The 22894-nt window shown below is 38.1% G+C and overlaps 1 protein-coding gene across 1 annotated transcript in view; it reads left to right on the forward strand.

Moving 5' to 3' along the window:
- KCNH8 (potassium voltage-gated channel subfamily H member 8) overlaps positions 1-22894 on the forward strand; it is a 182807-nt gene that overhangs the window by 55110 nt on the left and 104803 nt on the right. The window contains exons 2-3 of the mRNA XM_063154272.1: positions 1007-1240; positions 21918-22049. Coding sequence (XP_063010342.1) covers positions 1007-1240; positions 21918-22049 — 366 coding nt within the window. The remainder of the gene's footprint in view (positions 1-1006; positions 1241-21917; positions 22050-22894) is intronic.

Here is a 22894-nt window from a genome sequence, read left to right on the forward strand (position 1 = left end):
CTGTAAAGGGTCAGAGTTGTTGACATCGGCTGAAGATGAAGTTCTGAGGTTCAAAGCCTTCAAAACCATTTCAGAGAAGGATGGGAATGAGCTATTAGGCTGCCAAGAGGTTCAACTGTTAGATTTACTGAAGATTTGAAATCAAATTAGGACACCACATTTATTTGATTGATGTCCATGTCAATATTCTACTCTTGAATGTATCATACACAATAACTGCAGCTTCAACACACTGAAAAAATATAAAGAGCATTAAGTATAACAGAATGGTGAATCTTTGATGTGCCTGTTTCATATGGGAGAAGTATGGTGGGACTCCAAAAGACAGGTGACTGATTTTGAATGAAATATTTTTTCCTCAGAAACAAAGAAAACAAAAAACAAATTGACAAAAAACAAAACAAACCAAACAAAAAACCCCAAAATCAACCTCACCTCCCATAAAGGATAAATAATTCCTTGTAGTTTAGAATGTCCTTAATTCCACGTATCCTGGTGTGTCGTTCAACTGTGTTTTTAAGGATTCCCTTGCAAAATTCTATAGAATAAATTAGTTTGCTGACATAGGTCAGCATTATCTTACTGAGACCATGGATATTTTCATGGTGTAGCTGTGTCTGTTTAGACTGCAGAGTAGTCTAAATTGCAGCATAAAATTTGAAATTTCTCCAAAATTTTGGTATTTGTCACCAGTCCTTGGTCAAGTGGTTGTTTCAGTGTGTTGGCTTCTATCTCAGAGGCAAATATCATAAAGTATTCCTAGAGGAGACAATGAGGCAACTTGTACCAAGCCATGAAGAACTATTGTATATGATCTGTGGACTAGATCTTTGACTCAATTTCAGAATACTAGCCTGAAACCAGAAGTTATATCCTTGTTTGCAGGCAGTTGGGACTTTACAATATCTGTCCAGTTGTGCCTTCTTATGATGTTATAGAAAGTACTGTGCCAAGCGGTGCAGAATTTGGACTTTAATTCATATTTTACTTTTGTGTTCTTCTGCAGATAGTAACTTTATCCTTGCAAATGCTCAGGTGGCTAAGGGATTCCCCATTGTTTACTGCTCTGATGGCTTCTGTGAGCTTGCTGGATTTGCACGGACTGAAGTCATGCAGAAGAGCTGCAGCTGTAAATTCTTACTTGGTGCTGAAACAAATGAGCAGATGATTCTTCAAATTGAGAAATCGCTGGAGGAAAAGATAGAATTTAAAGGAGAAATCATGTTCTATAAGAAGAATGGTAAGTCTTTCTTTCCTGTTCTGTTAGTCATAAAGAAAGAAACTTAGCATAAATACATATAATATATAATGTTCATTTCTAAGTAATAATTTAGTTGTCTATCATCAAACCTATGTGAATAGATTTGAATCATGTCAGTAAGGTAAAATTGAGACCATGTGTATATTGGTGTTATTGATTTTATATGAATGTGTTGCAAAGCTACACAGATTAAATTCAGGGTTCTAAACTACATTGTGAGATTTTTTGCAGTCACTTTGACACTCTTTTTACCTCTTCTTCTTATACTGAAGTTTTTACTTCTTATTGTTGGAGTTGGAATGAAAATAATCATATTCACCACAAAATATGCTATGTAAATTTTTCAATGCCATCAGTAAACTGTTCGAATGTCTGAATGAGCCATGTAATTTCTTCTCAACTGCTATTACACATGAATAAAATAATAACTTTCAAAAAGTGAAAAATTTATATTCAAGTATGTATTGTCACATAAAAAAAAATCCAGGCATTAAACAACCCCATAGACTATTGGAAATTTCAATTTACACCAGCAGTTTTGACTGTTATGGCAAGACATTTATGAGGAAAATTTTATAGTCAACTTGTATGAGGCACAGAAGACAGTAGGCCATGATGCACACTTCACAGCTCCTTTGGTTTATATCAGTGCACTTATTCCACATATTTCTATTGCCACATTCATGTGATCTTCAAACAGGTGACACTAAGTTTGAGATAGTGACAGGATTTCAACCATGAAAACAGAAGCAGAGTGATCCATGGACTCAATGGATCCATGGGTGTTGAGTATCACCTTCTCTTTTATTACATGGCTAGAATTTATAGGCATGTGTCTAGACTGCATTTTCCTCGTAGGTTTTCTCTTCTTCTGTTTTTATAAATGAAATATTTTCCTTTCAAATAATATTACTGCTATTATATGCTTTAAAAACTTATTTTCTAAAAGTGATTACTGCATGACATCAAAGTGATTTGGAGTGTTAGGAGAAGGCAACTTCAGTTTCACTAACAAAAAGAAAAGGAAGAATGTTCCTTAGTTGGCTTGTGTTCCTGATTACTGCTCTTCATAGCATAAAAGTTTGACGTTAATTTGGAAGATTCTGCTAAATGCTTCCTAGTCTTGACTTTTTGAGGAGGCTTCAGAGTGTGTGAGTGTGTTTGGTTTTGTTTTTTAGCATATAGAAGAGACTCACACAGTTTCCTGAAATGGTTTCAGGAAGGTTATGCAAATAAAGTAGTTCCAAGTTGTAAAACATGTCTGGATATAGGGGAAAAATTATTTTAACCTGGAAGGATAAGAGCTGCTTTTTCTAGTATTCCATAGTGATAACCAAGCATGATAAGAAGATACTTCAAGGTATTTAAATTACAGAAGTAAAGCTAAGACATTCATTTAATTGTCTTTGTCCTGAATGATAAATTGTGATTCCTTTATATTTTGAAGGGGTGCTTCAAATCTGTAATAGCTATGATTAACACAGGCAGAGAGAGATTGCAGGTCAATTATCAGAGAAGTAGCTGAATCACAGATAAATAGATAAAGAGAAATTGTTGAGGCCAAAAGAATTCCCACTACACATCCTACATGCATCCCTCTGCATAATTTGACTGGAAGCTTCCCCAATACATTTTCTGAATAAGAATAAATTTCCCCAACTGCCATTATATTTTTCATTTCCATGTGTTTCTGTACCACTGGGTAACAGAAATTAATAGGTATTAAAATAACATGAGAGTTTCTTAGTGTAAAAGCTAAATTTATCTTAAAAAATAATCTTGGTTTTTCAACTGAGCTGCAAAGTGCAGGCTCCAAATTTGGCAAATCAGCCATTTTAGCTAAATGTTTTTGCTTTGGAGTTGGGTTTGGGGCTTTTCTCAGAGGAAAAATTGAACTTCTGAAGCTGTTAAACTTATTCAACTTTTTGTCCAGAAAAAGGTTTTAAAAATATTTTAAGACATAAGAACTTTGGGAATAATATACTTGAAATGATTGTGTGGATACTTTCCGGTATATCCAATATGGAAAATCATTGATTTTTTGGGCTGATATAATGCCAGGAACATAGGTCACTGGGAGACAAGTAGCTTGCAATGCCTAGTTATCACAGGGCCACATTTCAATGTCCTTGTTTGGGCTTTAGGGTGGCAGAGGGGAACCACCATCTGCCTTTAGTCTGCTACTTGGCACAGCTTTGCTTTGTTGGCCTAACTACAAGACCAAATAAACACTCCCCAGCCTCAGGGGTAATTCTGAGCTCACAGAATCCTTCTTGAAATCTTAATAGTTAGTACAATATTATGATAAAAAATTACTATGAGAGACATGGATGTATGAATACAATAATTTACTCTTGGTTGGTTTTTCTGGATTTGGTCTGAAATGTAGATCATATGTATCCTGTTTTTTGGGGCAGACATTCAAGGTTACAAAACTGAACGTGCATCTACTCCTTAATTGTCACATTTTTCAATATTTTAGATTTGATTTAAACTTATTTCAAAGCTGATTCAGTTTTTCTCATTAAATTAGACGGTTCATTCTAAACAAGCAGCTTTGATTCAAATTTATTAAGCTTGAATGTGGACCTTTCACAGTTATTTAACCGTCATTAAAGAATTCACAAAACACTTATGCTCAGTAATTGTTAATTAAAGGAATGAGTGCTATAACTAAAGCAACCCCAGCAATCCACATGCAATTTCATGGAAATTCCAGCGTGCTCTGAGCTGATACTGCAGCAAGAGTAGTGTGCTAGGGCTTGGGCAAGAATCTGAGTAAAGTGGGTTATTTGTCTGTGTTGGAAGAACCACAGTCTTTCATTTTCTTTGTCATTTGGGTTTGAATTTCAAGGGAAAAATGATCTTAAGTAGTTGTGCTCTGACCAATCCTTCTGAGACCACAAGAAGTGGATAAGAAATTTTTCTCTGTGTGTTCTCATTTGGGAATTTTAATGAATTCTTAGAATAAGATAAACTGGTTGTAACTCCTCATCCTGAACATTTTCTGCCATACTAGCAACAGAGCAATATTAGAAGCATGGCAGCCAATACAGAAGCTTCAGAGAGAGATGTCTTTTGAAAATTCAACTCAAAATATACTTTTCATCATAGTTTCAGTATTTATTTTTGTTCCTCTGAAAGTTTCTTGCTTTTTCTTTGACAGAGCTATACTAGTTTCTTGAAGACTATCAGAAAAGAAGACTATTAAAAGACAAGGAATTTTATGATTGTTGCCTTCTTCAGAGAGTTTTAAAATTATATTGCTTAGGAGCTGATTTTTAAACTTTTTTTTTTCTGTTACTATATCTACATTTTCTTTAAAACATCTGGAACAAATTAAGTTGTCAATTATGAGAATAGAAATGCAAATTAACCTTTTGGAATTCAAGTGAGTTGTGAGAAAAATGTTCACTCCTGGATCTCTTGTTTAGAACAATCTAAAAGCAGTTGGACACTAGGCTGTGGAATTATATTTAAGTAAACCCTTCTTTTTCTCCCTGTCAGACCTCTTCTGAAATTTGTCAATAGCAAGTACAGGCAGTTAAATGAGGTCTTTACATTTCCTCAAACTGAAGTACAATTAAGCAGCTTTTTTCCTTTTCTATTACAGCCTAAGATAATGCCACAACAAGCCCTATAACCAGTGACCTAGTCCAGTCTAAGCTCTCCATCTTTAGTTGCTGAGAAGGTCACAGCTTGGGTCCTCTATGACCCCATCAGATTTATTTCCTTTGTCTCAAAATTAGGCTTGTGGTGTTTGAAAAGAGGTCTGTGCTTACATACAACTTTTTAAAACATGCAATAATTCCACAACCTTCCCTCATTGAAAGGAAATTGGCCTCTTTCAGTGTATGTCTAAGTTGTGTGAAACACAATGTAATCAGCAGTGGCCTCTTGTCATTTATGGACATTTGAGAGACTCCACTGTGGTGACCATCATATCTGTGCACCCCAGAAAAAGGGCTGTTTGCAGCCTTTGTGCACAGTTAAAACCCCCACTGTAAGAGGACAGGAGCAAAGAGATGTTGCTGGGACTGTCTTTACAAGGTACCTCAGGGCTTTGGTGCAAGCAGAGTGTGCTTTGTCTGTGACAGTTAACCAGGACTCGAGGGACGTTTTGTCAGCTTCTATGTGTACACTGATTTAAACGCTTTCTGGGTTTTGTCTTAGGCATGTTCTTGGTCCCTAAAGGTTTGGTAAGTAAATTTTAATGTCAGGAAGATACAATGTATTCAATTTCAATATTTATTTCTTCATTTATTGCAAGTCAGTAAGATTAAATGAAAGTGTTATATCTCTTCTCATCATTGCATGAGAATATCTGTTTTGGTAAGGCTGTATCCATATCTTGAAGGTTGCGATTAAGGTATTTCAGATGGGCAGAGTATGACTAGAGGCACGGTGAAAGTCAGACCCTGTCACTGAGCTCCTGAATTCATCAGGCAAAAGGCTGTTTGAAGTTAGCAATGACAGCCACAGGTAAATGAAATAAGGCTCAGGCCATGAGACCCCATCCATTGCCTCTGCCACGTTTGTGGTTGAATAACTTGCCTGGAGAATAGCAAAGGCTAAAAACATCATTTATATTTAATGCATTCCTTGTGTTATGAAAACAGAAAAGGTGTTTTTTCAGAAAAAGTGTTCAATGTTATTTAAAATTATAGAAGAATTATGAAGAAATGGAAGAGAAATTAATTTCTTTTGAATTGAAAGAAAATTGGATTTTCCTCAAGCTTCTCTACAGAAAGTACCTGCCTTCTTTAACAAACTCTTGAAATACACCATTTCTTTTGGAAGTTAAGCCCAGCATTAAGACAAGGGGCATTTATTAGAATTTTCTGACTGTAAAAAAAATTCTGTACAGAGACTCAAATTTTCTTGTGACTACTTTCTACTAGTTTTTAGTGACAATTTTCTACTTACTAATGTAGAGAAAGCACCTTGACAAGTTTCTTGACAGAACAGTTTGTAGCAATGTAGCCTCACTGCTGCTCCATTGCTTCTCTGCCTTGAAAACCTCATCTAAAAATAAGAAAGCTAAAAAGCTTTTGTGGTTGGCTTGCTCACATTTGCTAAATTATAGTACAAAATACAGGAGGAGGGAAATAAAAAATGCAAGCAACACTGAAAGATTAATCTGAGGGTAATATTTAATTGCAATTACTTGGGCCATAAAAAATAATTTGTAACTTTATAAAAGAATATGTTTTTTTTTTCTTTTCTTCTTTCTTTTTCTCTTTACTTCTTTTCTTGTTTTTGTTTTCTTTTTCATTTTTTTTTCTGTTTTCTTGTTCTTATTCATTTCTCTCTTTCATATAACTCATTAATCATTAGAAAATTTCACTGATTTTTGGGATGTCTTCCTCTTTAAAAAGCAGTATAGAATATAGACAGAAGACATGTCCTTAATTTCCTCTGCTTCACAGAATAGAGCAGTTTTGTCTCCTTTTCTCTCCAAACCCTTCATTTTCTTGACCCATGGTTTCTGATGGAAGGTAATGTGTAGCTCTGAAATGTTTTGATGTTTTAGAGACAGCCCCAGCTTCTGCAGCAGAAGAGGAAGGCAGAGCCATCTTGTGCTCCTCTGTAGGGCCCTGGCTGAAACTTCACAGAGGCCTGGGTGAAGTGGTCAGCAAAAGCCTTAAAGAAGACAAAGCAAGGGAATGAATTTCAGTTATAAGGCAAAAGAAAAAAAAGGCAGCAAAATCCCCTTTGTACAATGTGATCTAAACTATCTGAGGTCTTTTCCTAGAATTTAATGAGACATCAACAAGACTGCAGCTCACTGACAGCGCTGATACGTCGTTCTGATGCATTCACAGTGATATTGGCTAATAGCTTCTTTCAGCAGCAGCATGATGTATTAAAAGCATAATTCACTGAGAAAAGCCTTGTTCTTCTAGAACCACATTGATATGTAAATAAATCTGTGTGAAATTTTCCCTTTCCTTGTTATATTGCTACAACTTGATGCCCTCCACTGCTAACAGATGCAATTACTGTTTCCACACAGGCACCCTGGGCATCCAGCTGCACATGGCATGAATGGCTGTTGGTACTGCTGGATGCTTTTTTTGTCCTTAGTTTTTAAAAGACATTTCATTGTACTACTTTTTATGCATGCATTTCTAGTAAGAGGTATTAATTTTGGAGTCGGATGTTCATAAGACATCAGACTAATCACTTTTGTATTGAATTTTTTTCTCACAATTTTATTGCCACACTGAGTCTGCTGCCTTTTATTTTTTTTATGAGATTTAAATCAAGCTTTGGTAAAAGCTGACTTGGGTGCCTGTGCTTCACCATGAGTTAGGCTGTTCTTTGGATAAAGAAAGTTCAAAGTGTCATTTCTCCCAATGACCATATGCCTCTCTTTGGCTGGCATTTCCTTATTTTGTCCCTGATCCCTAAATCCACATTCTGGATTATGATGCAGACTATTTGCCACCCCTGTGTTGACCACTGTGATGGGTTCTTGCTATAGCTCCATAGCCTTTGGAAGGTGATAGGAGGCTCATGGTAGCACTGTCTACTGAACTCTCCCACTGATTTGGGTAGGGAATTGCAAAAGCAGTTTGATTTCAGAGCAGGTAAATTACAAGAATGTTAAAACCTGCTGCTTTCCAGCTGGTGGGGTTACAATAATTTCATTGGCCACGCTCAGAGACTGCTTACAGCATGTGCTCACATGGGCTGAAGTGGTGAATTGGGAAGATTAATCCTCTCTATCATGTTACATAATTGCTCAGTGTGTGTTTCAAAACCCTTCTGTACAAAACCCTCGGACCTGACAGGGTGGGATTATCAGTTCAGATCCATGACTCAGCTCCATCTCAGGCCCCAGCTTTAGCCCCCTCCTTCCACAAAGGTGCCCAAGGGCTGCATATGAAGTACAGGTTCAAGTTCTTGAATCACAGCCTCAACAGAAAACCTCTAAACTTGCTGAAAACTTCTGAATAATATGAACAGATAAGACAAGGATTACAGACAAGGATTATAAAGCAAAATATTTTCTGACCTAACCGTGTGGGAAAAGCAGGGTAAAATAACTTGATCAGTTTCTAAAATGTAGCCTTTAAGTGTAAGTGCATGAGTAACCAGTAGAATCCCCTTTTTCTCCATGTCATGCCTTTAGAAAACTATGAATAAGCACGAGATTACAGCCAGCACCTCTTCCAGTGCTGGGAAATCTCTTATTCTGTAGATTCCAGACTTCTGTTTCTAGGGGCTGCCACTGCTAAAGACACCAAAGTGAGAATCACAAAAGTATTTTGCAGATATTTTAGTTTATATAATTATCACTTGTTTTTTGAAACTGAAAATGTGATTTTTTTTTTTTTTATAGGTGTAGTGGTCTGTTTGGAGATTGCTGGGTTTTTTGATTGCAGTAAATTTCACATTATTTTTGAAATCTCTCTTTTCAGATAATAGAATAATGAGCTAAAAGCAAAATAATATAATTTGAAAACATGTTTATGTTAGGTGAATGTGTGCTTTAACTCCTTCAGATTTGAAAATATAAGGTGAAATTTCTGAATAATAAACACATTTTTATTCATGTATATATATATGAATATATATGCAAATATATATCCAGACATACATCATGTATATGAGAGATCATCCTGTTTTAAAAAAATTTCTTGCCCTCTTTTCAAGAGTGCAACCCTCAGTAGGCTGAGAAATCATATTTACTACTGTGTTTATATCTACCTGTTGACCCTGAAAGTCCAAAAGGAATAAGGATCATAGGTTATAAACACAGTTTTAATAATAGATTTCAAAACTACAGTATTCAATGGAAAGAAAATGTGGCTTACTTGGAAATTGCTTGAGTGAAAGCAATTAAGTACAGACTAAACTGATCAGGAAGGATTGAGCCTGACTATTTCTGAAGCAGTCTGTATAGAGATATTGAAGAAACTCCATTTTGTTTTGGTTTCTCTTGCTTTTGTTTGGTTGGGTGATTTTTCATTTTAGCCATAGGTGTTGTATATTTGTTTGTATAAGTATATTGTCTCAATTAGTATTTTCCCAGGAGTTAGTTGACAAATGCTGAATGCCCTGTACTAATGTAACTGTGACAAAGTAATTGTCATTGGAGGGGGAGGGAAAGTGGCAAACTGATAATGTTTGTGAGTCTGCCCTGAAGCTCTTTGCATTTAAACAGAATGCATCTCACTGACTTAACTTAGTTTTTAGATAATCCTGTGTGTTTTGCCAATTGTCATAACTGCAACCCAGTAAATGTATTACATCAGGGAAGTACTTATCTCCCTAAATGTCATTTTCTTTTCTAATCTGGATGGAGATAGGAAAAGGAAATTAGGGCAGACAAAAAGAAAATGGTACACTTAAGGATAATTTATCTCACATGACATTAAAAGGCATTGCTTAGTTCTCTGCTTTTGTTCAAGGAAACTCAGGGTAACTAGAGGATTTTGAAATGGTTTTATTAATTAGGGGAGATACTGGAGCTGTACAAGGAAAGACCAGAAAGCTGAATAAACAAAGCAGAAATGTAGATGTGCTGGAGCTTATAAATCAGTTGTATAAAACAGTCACTGCAGACTGTACTAGCTGTTGCATGGAGAGACTGTTCCATTAAGGATGGAAAGGACGTGCACTCAAACTAGGAGCTGCCATAACACTGACAGTCTGTGTCCAAAAAGTGACAAACAGAAACTTTGGGGTTGTGAATTAAGCTTAACATTGGCAGTTTGCAGGAGAGGCAAGGATAGGAGATTGCTGTGTTGAAAAAGGTCTTCTCTTAGGGCATCCTTTCCCTCTTTTCATCTCTCCATCATGGTAGAGATGGCAGAGAAAGTTGGACATGCTGGGCAGTATGAGACATATGACAAATGAGGCACTGAATTACCTGGCAGCAGAAGGGACAGAGCACAGGCTGGAGCTGGACACAGAAAAGGCTGGGAAGACATGGAGGGGTGGATTTGTGTATCTCTGATTGTCGCAGTCGAGGCGGTCACGACACAAAGCAGAGACCACAAGCAGTCTCAGTTAGTAACACTTGGCAACAGTTTATTAATGAAAATGGCTGATCTTTTATACACTTTCCAGTTGTTTACCCTTCCTCTACCTTAGCTATTGGCCACAATAATTCAATACCATGCCATTGGTGAAAAGTTACTCTGACTCCACCTAACTTTCTAAAAATGCTTCATCCAGCTGAAGAATGTTCTTATCTTCCTTCTCTCGATCTCCTTGGTTACGGCCTTGGAGAAAGCTCCTTATCAGCTTCTTCTTCTTCTTACTTCTCGCTCCTTTAGCTAACAGGCCCGCTGCTAGCCCCTTCCACAATTCCCCCTTTTTGTTTTTTGACCTGTAAATACAGCTGCTATGGATTTTTGCAGGGCCCTTTGCAAAAACCCAAGCAGAGAGGGGACACACAAAATCACAATCACAACCATCAACAAAATTCCCATTCTTCCTTCATCCATCTTTAAGTACTGATGTATGGTCTTAGCCAGTGTCATCCGCACGTTCTGCTTCAGCTGCGGAGCAATTGATCCTGTCCTTTCCCGCACGCTCTAGGTAAGGTTTGACACAGCGAGCAGGAACCCATCGAGGACCATTATCTGTCAAAACACAAGCATAACCCCTTCCCCAGGTTACCAGTTCCACTGGACCAGACCATATACCAGTAATCAAATCCTTGACCCATACCTTGACATTTCTATGGAAATTTGGTTGCTTAGAATTCAAAGAAGAAAAATGGCAAAAGATTGGAGATAACTGTGAGTCAGGTAGGGGACGCAAGAAGTTTAACACATAAACAGCTTTATCTAATCTCACTTGAGGTGACTCCTGTTGCATTCCCCCTTTTTGTTTTTGAACCTGACGTTTAAGAAGTCCGTGAGCTCTTTCAATAATTGCTTGGCCCGTGGGAACATGTGGAATACCTCTTGAATGCTCAATGCCCCAAGCACGAAAGAATGCCTGCATGTTCTGCGAAGCATATGCTGGGCCGTTATCTGTTTTTACATGACATGGAACACCTAGAATAGAAAAGGCATGATAAAAATGACGAATAGCATCTCGAGTTTTCTCTCCTGTGAATGCTGAAGCAACCATTGCATGAGAAAAAGTATCAACTGAAACATGCACATATTTAAAGCGACCAAATTCTGGCATTTTTGTAACATCAGTTTGCCATTCTTCTAATGCAGAAAGACCTCTAGGGTTGGTACCATAATACTGAGTGACATGAGTCATGTGACAGTCGGGACAAGAGGAAAGAATAGATTTTGCTTCGGCAGTAGACAATTTGAATTGCTGCTGTAAAGCTTGAGCACTCTGATGAAAAAATTGATGGGATAAAATTGCCTGCTGCAACACATTGGGTACAGTTTTGATTGCAGCAGCAGCTACTAAAGAGTCTACATAGGCATTGCCTTCAGCAAAAAATCCTGGCAATGATGTATGGCTGCGAATGTGCATGATAAAGTAAGAATGTTTTCGAGCACCAATAACTGTCCACAACTTCACTAATATAGTAAACAATGGTTTCTCTTGAATATTATACAACACTGCTTGATCTAAATGCTTAACCAAATTTGCAACATAAACTGAATCAGTAACTATGTTTACAGAACCAGGAAACAAAGTAAAAGCCAAAAGAACAGCAGAAAGTTCAACCAGTTGAGGAGATCCCTGCTGAATCACTGTCTGATATTCCCAGTGATCATCCTTTCTCCAAGCCACAGCTGCTTTTCCGGTTTTCCCGGACCCATCTGTAAAAACCGTTATACCTTCCACTGGAACAGGAGAACAAATTTGCTTGCCTTCAAAAGGAATCTCTTTAGTCAGTGTTAGAACAGGATGAGAAGGCAAGTGATACGAGATTTGGCCTGTAAAACAAGATAAGGCAGATTGCAATTCATGATTATTTTGAAAGCACCATTCAAAATACCACTGTTGCACAGGTATCACAATGGTCACAGGATCCTGTCCCAAAATCTCATGACAACGCCTGCGAGCCTTGATGATAATATCTGCAAAGAGCTCATAAAGTCCTGGAGCTGTTTTCCGAGATCTGAAAGATAAAAATATCCATTCCAAAATATGCAATTGATCTTCCCAATTATCATTCCATTGACACAGTATTCCACATGGTATTTCATGGTCTTTCAAAATAAACAATTGAACACCAACAGAGGGATCTATCCTGTTAACAAATTTGTGTGCTAGGGCTAATTCAACTTCTTCTAGGGTCTTTTTTGCCGCTGAGGTCAATTGCCTCTCATCAGTGGAGGAAGTGATGCCTGACAGCAGATCAAACAATGGTTGCATCTGATGATTAGTTATGCCTAAATATGATCGAATCCAACCTATTAAACCAACCAATTTCTGTACATCAGTAGCAGTTTTAACATCAATGTCTAACTTTACAGGTTGAGGCATAACTTGAGTGTTGGTCACCAACATACCTAGGTATTTCCAAGGCATGTGTTCCTGCACTTTCTCTGGAGAAATAATCAAGCCAAAGTCTTTCAAATTTGTCACAGCACATTGTTTAAGAGCTGACAACTGTTGTTTGTTGTCCGATGCCAACAAGATATCATCCATGTAATGACAGCAGTAGCAGTTTTTAAATTGCTCCCTCACTTTTGACAAGGCCTGTGCCACAAACCATTGACAAATAGTTGGCGAATTTTTCATGCCTTGTGGGAGTACCTTCCATTGATATCTTTTATCAGGTTCAGCATGATTTATAGAAGGCACCGTAAATGCGAATTTTTCTTTGTCCTGCTCAGCCAATGGAATAGTGAAGAAACAATCTTTTAGATCAATGACAACTATTTGCCATTCTTGTGGAATCATGGTGGGTGTAGGAAGGCCTGGTTGCAAGGCTCCCATTGTTGCCATTACAGCATTTATCTGCCGTAAATCATGTAAAAGTCTCCATTTTCCCGATTTCTTTTTTATTACAAAAACGGGGGTGTTCCAGGGACTGAATGATTCCTCAATGTGTCCTGCTTGTAATTGTTCTGAAACTAATTCTTGCAGGGCAGTAAGCTTTTCAATAGTCAGGGGCCACTGGCGAACCCAGACAGGCTTATCTGTCAACCATGCCAGGGGTACAACTGGACGTTCGTTGCCCTGCAACACAGTGGCCCCCATTAAAAATCCGTAGTAATTTTGACACCCCATTGAGATAAACAATCTCGTCCCCACAAACTTTGAGGAGTATCGGCAACATAGGGTCTGATGTTAGCTTGTTGGCCATCAGGATGTTTCACATTAATTACAATGGCTGAGAGGCCACCTGTTGTAGCACCACCCAACCCCAGGAGTCCAAAACTTGCATGAGTGAGAGGCCACGATTGAGGCCAGCAAAGTCGTGAGAGTATTGTGACATCTGCTCCAGTGTCAATCAAACCTGTTACTGATATAGTTCCTGGATGACATCCACTGGCGGTGAGAGTGCATGTCTTTTCTGGACGGCTCTCTGTTACTTTCTCAGTCCAAAACACTTGAGGTACTCCTGTCGATCCAAAGCTTCCTGTGCCGCGACTTCGGTCCACTGCATTTGGAACAGAACTCACAAAAGGTACAAGCTGAGCAATGCAAGTTCCTTTCTGAATAGTGACAGGAGGGTCATCAATGGATACCATAGCATGAATCTGCCCTAAATAATCAGCATCAATAAGCCCTAGATGCACATGAATACCTCTAAGTGTAGCACTTGATCTCCCTATCAAAAACGCACTCAATCCCCGTCCTATCGGACCATAGGCATCAAGAGGCACTTTACATACACTGTGACTTTACGTGCCCTTGTTGTCCACAATTGTAACATTTCGCTGAAGGTCTTAACACTGCAGCAAGAGCTGCCATTTTATGCTCGACTGAACCAACTTTCGAGCAAGCAGTAACCATCTCAGACAAGGTGGGTTCCCCAGGCAAAGTATCAATAATCTTTCTGCAATCTGGGTTTGCATTCTCTTTAGCCAATTGTACACACAATTTGTCTCGCAAAGTTTCATCATCTACTTGTTTCTCAATAGCAGCAGCAAGTTTTTCTGCAAACTGCAAAAATGGTTCTCTTGTTCCTTGTTGTATAGTAACATATTTCTGTTTTGGAGCTGCCATTTCCATTGTTTTAGTTAAGGCACTCATGCCAATTTGCTGAGCTTGTGCCAAAATCGAAGGATCCCACCTTGCCTGTAAATCTGGATTAGCAAAAGGCCCAGAGCCCATTAGGGCATCAACACCCACAGCATGACGAGGGTCGTGTTGAGGCAACTGCATATTTGTTAAAGCAGTGCGCTCAGCCACTCGCCTCCAAGTTTCTTGAAATACACCATATTGTACTGGCTGGAATAGAATTGTAGCAAGATGAGTGATGTCATAAGGTGCAAGCAAATCTGCATTAATCACACGTATTAATTGCATTACCTCTGAGGAATTAATACCATATTGAGCTACTTTTGATTGGAGGTCTTGCACAACCCTCCAGGCAAAGACATGATGACTGTCGTTCTGTCCTGTTCCAGGAGCTGCTTTGAAAACTGGAAAAGCCATAGGGTTATCACAAGCAACATTTGCAATGGCACTGTTCTCCTGAGGTACTCTTGGAGCACCTAACCTTTCTATGATGTCCCAGTTCTTTTCTTCAACTGCTTTCCTCCTAACAAATTCCCAAAACTCCTGAGGGTGTCGAGGAAGCACAGTGACTTGGCATGGAGGCAAAGTCCATGGGGCAGTAAGACTAGAGCTCTTAGGAGATGAAGAAACCAGAGCTCCATGCCCCAACTCAGGTGTTACTGCGGGCGACTCATCACTTGACTCACTGTTATTGTCACTGTCAGGTAAAGGAGGATATGGCCTTGCAGGTTGTTCAAGCATCTCAGAGGGGAGCGGGGGGGCAGACGGCTGGACCAGAGAGGAGGGAAGCGGGGGGGCAGATGGCTGGACCTTTCTCTCTGCTAAAGACATTTCAGCTACCTGGCGTAGCGGTGTAGTATATACAGGCACCATCTTGAGCTGCTGCGCAGGTGTGAGATAAGGAGGCTTAGGAGTCTGATAAGAAGAGGCTAGGGCAGGTTGCCCAGAAGTTTTGGCAGCTTTCCCAGAAGCCTTGGCAGCTTTCCCAGAAGCTTTGGCACCCAGCCCAGAAGCTCTGGCAGCCTTCCCGGAAGCTTTGGCAGCTTTCCCAGAAGCTCTGGCAGCATGCCGGGTAACTCCCATGGCATCTGAACTTTCTTCACCAAGTTCCCCATCAGAGCCCCCTTCTACCTCAGCCCCCCCGTCAGATATCAGCCCCGACTCTTCGTCCGCATCTTGCTCCGTTTCTCTCTCTATTCTCCATTCCTTTAAAGCTTCAAAGAGCGAGTTCCAGGTTACTGCTAAATCAACAGCTGTTTTATCTCCCACTCGAATAACTTGCCAAAGTCTGTCCCCGACTTTCTTCCATGCCTTAACACTAAATGCTGTTTTAGGATCAGTGCCAAAATTCTGTGATTTAGCCCACAGCAATATATTACGAAGCTCATAGTCTGACGTATTAATTCCCTTATTTCTTAACAAAACTTTCCATGTAGACAGAACACTTTCTTCCTCTTTAGATAAATTTTGTCCCATTATTACTAGTTGGTGGCTCACCTACTTCCAGGTGTCTTGATTGAAGAGAATCAGGTCCGGACCTCCCTGTGGCTTCCACCTGCCACTCTCAGCTGCACCAACGCCGCCTCCCCCACTACGTCCCAGTGGGTCACGGTTGCCAATTACTAGGACCCCGTATGGGCCCCCACCGACTTTGTTCTTATCACGTCGGCGTCACCAAAATGTCGCAGTCGAGGCGGTCACGACACAAAGCAGAGACCACAAGCAGTCTCAGTTAGTAACACTTGGCAACAGTTTATTAATGAAAATGGCTGATCTTTTATACACTTTCCAGTTGTTTACCCTTCCTCTACCTTAGCTATTGGCCACAATAATTCAATACCATGCCATTGGTGAAAAGTTACTCTGACTCCACCTAACTTTCTAAAAATGCTTCATCCAGCTGAAGAATGTTCTTATCTTCCTTCTCTCGATCTCCTTGGTTACGGCCTTGGAGAAAGCTCCTTATCAGCTTCTTCTTCTTCTTACTTCTCGCTCCTTTAGCTAACAGGCCCGCTGCTAGCCCCTTCCACATCTGATGAGATGTGATAGATTTGAATAATTTTCCATGGTACTCCATAGGGTATATAGAGGACTAGGAAGCTATTTTTAACAAGTTCTAAATCAACTCCACAGGATTATTAATTCCCTACTTATTCATACTGAAGTACAATTTTTGCTTTGTTATTACAGTACCTTACTATCATATTTCATCTACCAAATTATTGGGACACAACTGTATTCTGCTTTGAGATGTAAATAAATTTTGGAATGGATCCATTTTGGATGCATCAATGGATTACAAATCCATTTTGGAACAGATTTACATTGATTGTTAAAACTGGTAAGGAGACTTCTAGGATACAAGTATGATCTGGTGGTCACACAGAAGTAAGGGAGACAAGTTCTTGAATCTTCTTTGCCACTTGTATGAAAATCTAACTCAACAACCTGTTCCCATGTAAGTTAGTTTCATCATAGCCCACATGAGCTCTTAATTTTGCAATTTTTTCTGATCAAAGAATGTCACTAGGTGTAGCAGATGAGTGGACACCTTCAGTAGCAGAATTCAAGAAAAATAAATTATAGATTTTGTTAACGTATAAATTTGATTTTTGCAGGGATAATGGAGAAGAGTGAGGTGATAATTTGCTTAAAGCAGCAGAACTTTTCATTAGCTGTTTTAATTGATCATTGTCAAAGTTATGATATTTACAAAAGAGAAAGAATGTATAGCTATAGTTTTCTTGCAGCTCATTTCCTTTCCTGTTCAATCCAGTTGCAATTTTTTTAAGCATTGTTTTCTTTGCACTTTTCTCTCCTCAACAAAATGTTGACATCATGTCAAAACCACTTAACTTTCAAAATGAAGTGTTATCAGTGAGGCTGGGAATTTTTGGGTAAGCTGATGAAAGAGTCAGTTTGGTTTCCTCAGACAAAATCTTTGGCATCCTAGCCTGCCAGTCTTGAAGTGCACGCTTTCTGTGGTGGAAAAGTGGAAATGATCAGGCTCAGATATCTCTGGTGTTATGATGCAGGTTTATTTTGTAATAATTAGTAACCACCAATGAGACACTGAAGATTGTAATGTTGAGGATTGAGCATCAATCTTGTTGACAAGTTATTACAGCTATCTAAATGAAAATATTTTTATCTTTGTCTTCTACATGAGTCCCTGGAAATAGAGTGATGTGTTTTAATAGTTTTCTTTAAGGCTTGATTTGCATCTCCCTACAAGAACATTTAGTTTACTAAGTCACCTACTTAAACAAAAGGAAATATTCCAGATTTATGATGGCTTATGAAGCCTAATTCTGCCCTCTTATGCATATATATAATTATTCCTCAAAAAGCTATTGTTTTGTGACACAAGACTTTTATATCTAGTACGCAAACCATTTAAACTTTCTTTTTTCTTCATATACTTGGGCCCTTAGTCTAGGAACCATTGCATTGGTTAATTTTATAAGTTATGTGCAGATTCAGAGCTTCTTAAAAGAGCTTGATCCCTCTTCCTTGTACCACAGAGAAGTGAAGATAGACCACAGAAATTTGTGTGTTTCTTATTTCTGACCCCTGATGATGAAAGGGACAGCATAAAGTGGCTCAGCATCCCTCTGGAAAGCAGTGTGGCAAGAAAAGTCCTGAAGATTTGAGGGTCTGAAGTGCATATAAGCACACCAGTCAAAAAGCAAAAGGAAGCTTTAAGCTTTTCTTGCTGGACAAAACTATTCACAGACTGTCAAGGACAAAGGAAGCCATAGCTTGGCATGAGTAGCGCTCATTCCAAGTATTTCTTAGATATTTGTATGGCTTAAAAAGTATGAAGCAAAATTTTAACAAGATGGGTGTAGAGTTTATTTATTTTGTTAAAGAATTACATAAACTTTGCAGACCATCATCCCACATCATACCTTTTTATGAAACCTCTCCAATACCCAAATATCCACCGAAGATATTTCTGTTCTGAGTATTTCATTGGGCTCTGTCTGGGGTGGGCATGACTACAGATTCCCTTTTATCGTACGGTGAGTGCACACAGCTCATCAACACAGCTAATGGTCTCAGTCTGTCCCATGGTTCAAGCAAGCTTTATCTTCTAGTGAAAAGAGTGCCTGGTTTTGAAGGCTACTGGCATTCTAATGACAGAGTTTTGTATAAAATCTCCCTTTTAAATGCTGTGGTCTGTTGACCCTTGTTTTGATTTCAGTCTGGGGACAGACTTCTAGCTGTCAAAACAAGGAAAGGTAGAAAGGGTGGTTGAGAGGGTGACCATAAAGCACTCTCTTTTTTTGTATATATAAAAGGTGGACTATAGCCAAATTGCCTTGTGATAAGATTATGCTTCATTTGGTTTCTTTTCTCCTTCCCTGTGATGTGCTTATATAAGCCTTGAGGATATTAAAATATATTTTGACCCTTCATAATGCAAGAGAAAGATTAGACCCTTTCTCCAAGAGTGCTGGCTTGAAGCAATAAAAATAGTCTGTGTATAAATAAACCTCCAAAAGAAATTTCTTTGATAAGCAACTCTTTACAATACAGAAAACCTTTGTATGCATCATCTGAAGCAGGGAAGGAATTTCTGTCTCACAGATGAGTGCATTCAAAAGAACCGTAACAAAATAGGGCACTACTTTTTTTGATGTGTAGAAAGTTCTGCTTTTGGTTTATAGAATTATGTGATGCTGGCTTTCAGTAAAAGCTATGTAACAGATTGCATTGCAGTTTATTTTTCCGAGGATGCTCCTCAACAGTGAAAGAGAGAGAGCTCTTCTGTTCTTGACAGAATGCAACCTTGTATTGACCTTGTCCTGATCTAAAACAGATCATCTCACCCAGTCTAAAAACAACTTCATATTCATTTTCTCCTTTCAGAGAAAAGGCAAATAAAATTGAAACACAGAGAAAACCCTACCAAACCAACTAGTTAGAACTACTAAAGATTCAGTGTGTAAATACAGCCAGAACTGACAGCCCACCACACCAGGTATTAGCCTGGAATTCTCCAGGAGAAAAGTAGCCTGTGAATATATTGGATGTGTGTTTTCCTTAGTGGCACCAAATTTTATACATGCTTGCTTTGCTTAGTCAAAATATTTTCATATATATCTACAGAGAAGGAGAATGAGAAAAGAAAAAAAAAAAAGAAAATATGATTGAGAGAAACTAAATGACAGGATGTGGGACAATTTCAGTGACTAGTGAACACTGGTGACTGAAAAACCTCTAAAGAATTCAAATGTATTTTGATTATACAAAAGTGACAATGCATTAAACCACTAGATATTAAATAGATTTATCTCTAATGATTAACTATGTTGTAATAACTCCCTTAAACCTACAAATTACCATTTCAGACAATATTACTGTAACTGAGTTAGGTTTGTTTGAAATGCCTGATGTCTGCAACTTTCTTTCAGGCCTTAATGGCTAATGTGTATGCATGTGTGTGTGTAGAAAAGACATGTAACAATTGAAAAGAGCAATGTATACTTCCGCCTCTGGAGGAGATAGAAACATCTTAAAAGACCATTGACCCTCTTGGTGGTGCTTAGAAAGAGTTGAGAGAGACTTCTTGCCCTTTGAAACTACTGCTAGTTGGCAGCTGGGTAGAAAGTAATTTTGCCAGTAGGAGTTTGGCCAGTTTAGAAGTTATGATGGTATTTTGTGAAGACTTAGGTTTCTATTTTTAAGCAGTAAAGTTTCTTAATGCTTCTTCTCCTTGAATGGACCACTTCAGATTGGGACAGTGTGACTCTCTAAAACATTTCTGACAGTAATGCTACTGAGCAGTTTTTCCCAGAATTTTTAATAGAGCCAAATCTGTAAAAAAAAAAAAAAAAAAAAAAAAAAAAAAAGAAGAATGGAGAATAAAAGTAGGAGAAAGAACAATAGAAATGCCTTGCTTCTGATTCTAACATGTTTTACCTTCTTTTAAAAGTGAATCTTTCCTTGCTTTGTCTTCAAAATAAGAATATTTAAATCCAATACAAAGCAAGTCTGCTTCTTTCTGCAGTTTTTTCTGTCCTCCTGCTTTCCTTTCTCTTGTTCCAATTTCTCCATGTCCCTTTTTTAAATACCTTAAGTGGAAATGCTGCCAGATTGCTGAACTAGTAATGTTAGTCTCAAAGGTGCCTGTGTGACTCTTGCAAAGTTTGATCAGGGCACAGAAGGCCAGATGAATTTCCTTTGAATCATTTTTTTTAACCTTTAACTGTTGTGGTCCTTCAAAAGAAAAGCTGCTCTTTCACCTATCATGCTCATCTACAAAGTGTTCAAAAGGCAGCCAGGGAACTTCCACTTGAAAATCTAAATTATAAAACTTAACAGTGATCTTCCTGTGCCCAGTTCTTTTTCAAAACTGGAAACTTCAGAAGACAGCACAGCAGGAAGTGCCTAGTCTGCTTGCTGTGCCCAAGGAGCCCTCCAAAGCTCAGCTGATCATTTGGCAGTAGTCAGCTGGGGCAGCAGTGGTGCAGGGAACAAGTCTTGGGTTTTTTCTGGATTTAAGTAGACTTTTGTTTATAAATGAACACTAAAAATAGCACGTTGTGAAGCAGCAGATTGTGGAAGCGTAAAGATGTACAAAAATAAATTTTAAACTCTCTAGTAACACTTATATCTCTTATAAATAATATTTGTGGGCTGATGGTGGGTGGAAGTAGTCAGCGTTGATACCTAAAACCTGAAAGAGACAAAAGTCTGGTACCGGGCTGAGTTACCCCAGAATGGATGGGAGTGGGATTTAGGTTGCTTGTATTTAGGTATTAAATATTTTCTTCTTCCAAGTGGCATTGATAGAAAACTTAGGAATTATTTCATTGGAATTAAACAACATATCTTTGTAAACAGTAAGAATTTATTATAAACTGCATCATTATGTAGCAGATGTGGACAGAGAAAAGTTGACAAGAATTAAAAATATTGTCAAACTCAGTTTTGTCCAACTTTAGTCTTACAAAGATGAACATTATGAAATTAAAGCTGATTAATTTTAGAGATGATGTGTGGTATTATATATCTCACTGTCTGTGCAACAAGTTTTGTTTCAATTCTAAGTCTGATATTTGATTAATTTAAATATCTTTGAATTAGTGAAATGATGCTCTGACTAGCAGGTCTTCTGTCAAGAGGTTTTAATGAGTATCAAGTCAGATGATTAAGGTAGAATGATTCTGTAGCAGACATGAATGCTTCAGATGCCAAGTTAACAAAGTGAAAGCTATTCCAGGAAATAAGCAACATCAGTGGAGAGTTCAAAGGAAAGCATGGTTTCAGAGGAGTAAACAGCTTCATTAAACGCTATTAATGATCCCTGTAGATAAATTTTGCATTTAAATTAATGTCTTGTGTCTGGAGAAAGCAGTATTACAGAGCTTCAACCAGCGATGCAAAGTGATTTACATGAGCTGAACATCTGTGATTCCCTGACTACTGACCTCCTAAATAAGCAGTTCACTTTTTTCCCCCCCTCTCTCTGCCAAAAGACAGCTGTTTGAATTAAATTCATTCTTTATCCTTGCAGGGTCTTCATTCTGGTGCTTACTGGATATTGTTCCTATAAAGAATGAAAAAGGAGATGTGGTACTCTTTCTGGCCTCTTTCAAAGACATAACAGACACAAAAGCGAAGATTGCCGCAGAAGACAAAAAGGAAGGTTTGTGAGAATTGCAAAAATATTGATAAGAACCAACAAATTAATATATGTCATGGAATGATAAATAATCTCTTTGGGATTTTTATTATTTACATACTGCTGCAGTTCTGTAAATATGGAATTTAGGAGACAGAGTATTTTGTCCTAAAAATTAAAATTGTTTTTATGTACCATGATTTAATGTATTTACTTTCTGGATTTACAGAAGTATATTTTGGTATTTTAGAGAAACTTTGGACCTTTTCAAAGGTTCCATCTATGAATCTGATTTCAGCATGGCTGAGAGTAAATGAACGTGTTTTTTCATGTTTTCCAATAAGCAGAATTTATAAAAGCTTTAGAAATTATTTTGCCTATTGGTAAGCATATAATTTTTTATGTCATCTCATTTGCATTACACTTTAAGTTATAAGACTTATTATATCGTCAGAATTATCCAATAGTATAAGAAATAATTTCTCTCTTTTGTTTGCTTCTGAAAGGAAACACTGCAAAGATTCTGTTCCATGAATCTGGAAAATTGTCTTATGGTAATGGCTCACAACCGCCATAAAAAAATTTTGACTGTGTGTGTAGTTAAGGTTTGCTAAATTTTGGTAACACAAAACGAAGTCAGTGTAGGGGAATGAAGGTTATGCAGTGAGCAGTGAGTTGTGCATCAAAGGCAGTGAACTTATTCCAGACTGGCATTTTGTAAAGGTATAGTGGACCAGCTCTTTAGTTTTGTAATTTTTCAGTCTCTAAGGAACTGCTTAGAAAGATTTTCTCTGTAGACACCAGGAGTGGGTCTCAGAATTCTTTAAAACACCATTGGTTTTGAATTTTCCAACCTGGTACTGGTCTGG

This window comes from Melospiza melodia, chromosome 1 (genome assembly GCF_035770615.1).
Source record: "Melospiza melodia melodia isolate bMelMel2 chromosome 1, bMelMel2.pri, whole genome shotgun sequence".
Lineage (NCBI taxonomy): Eukaryota > Metazoa > Chordata > Aves > Passeriformes > Passerellidae > Melospiza > Melospiza melodia.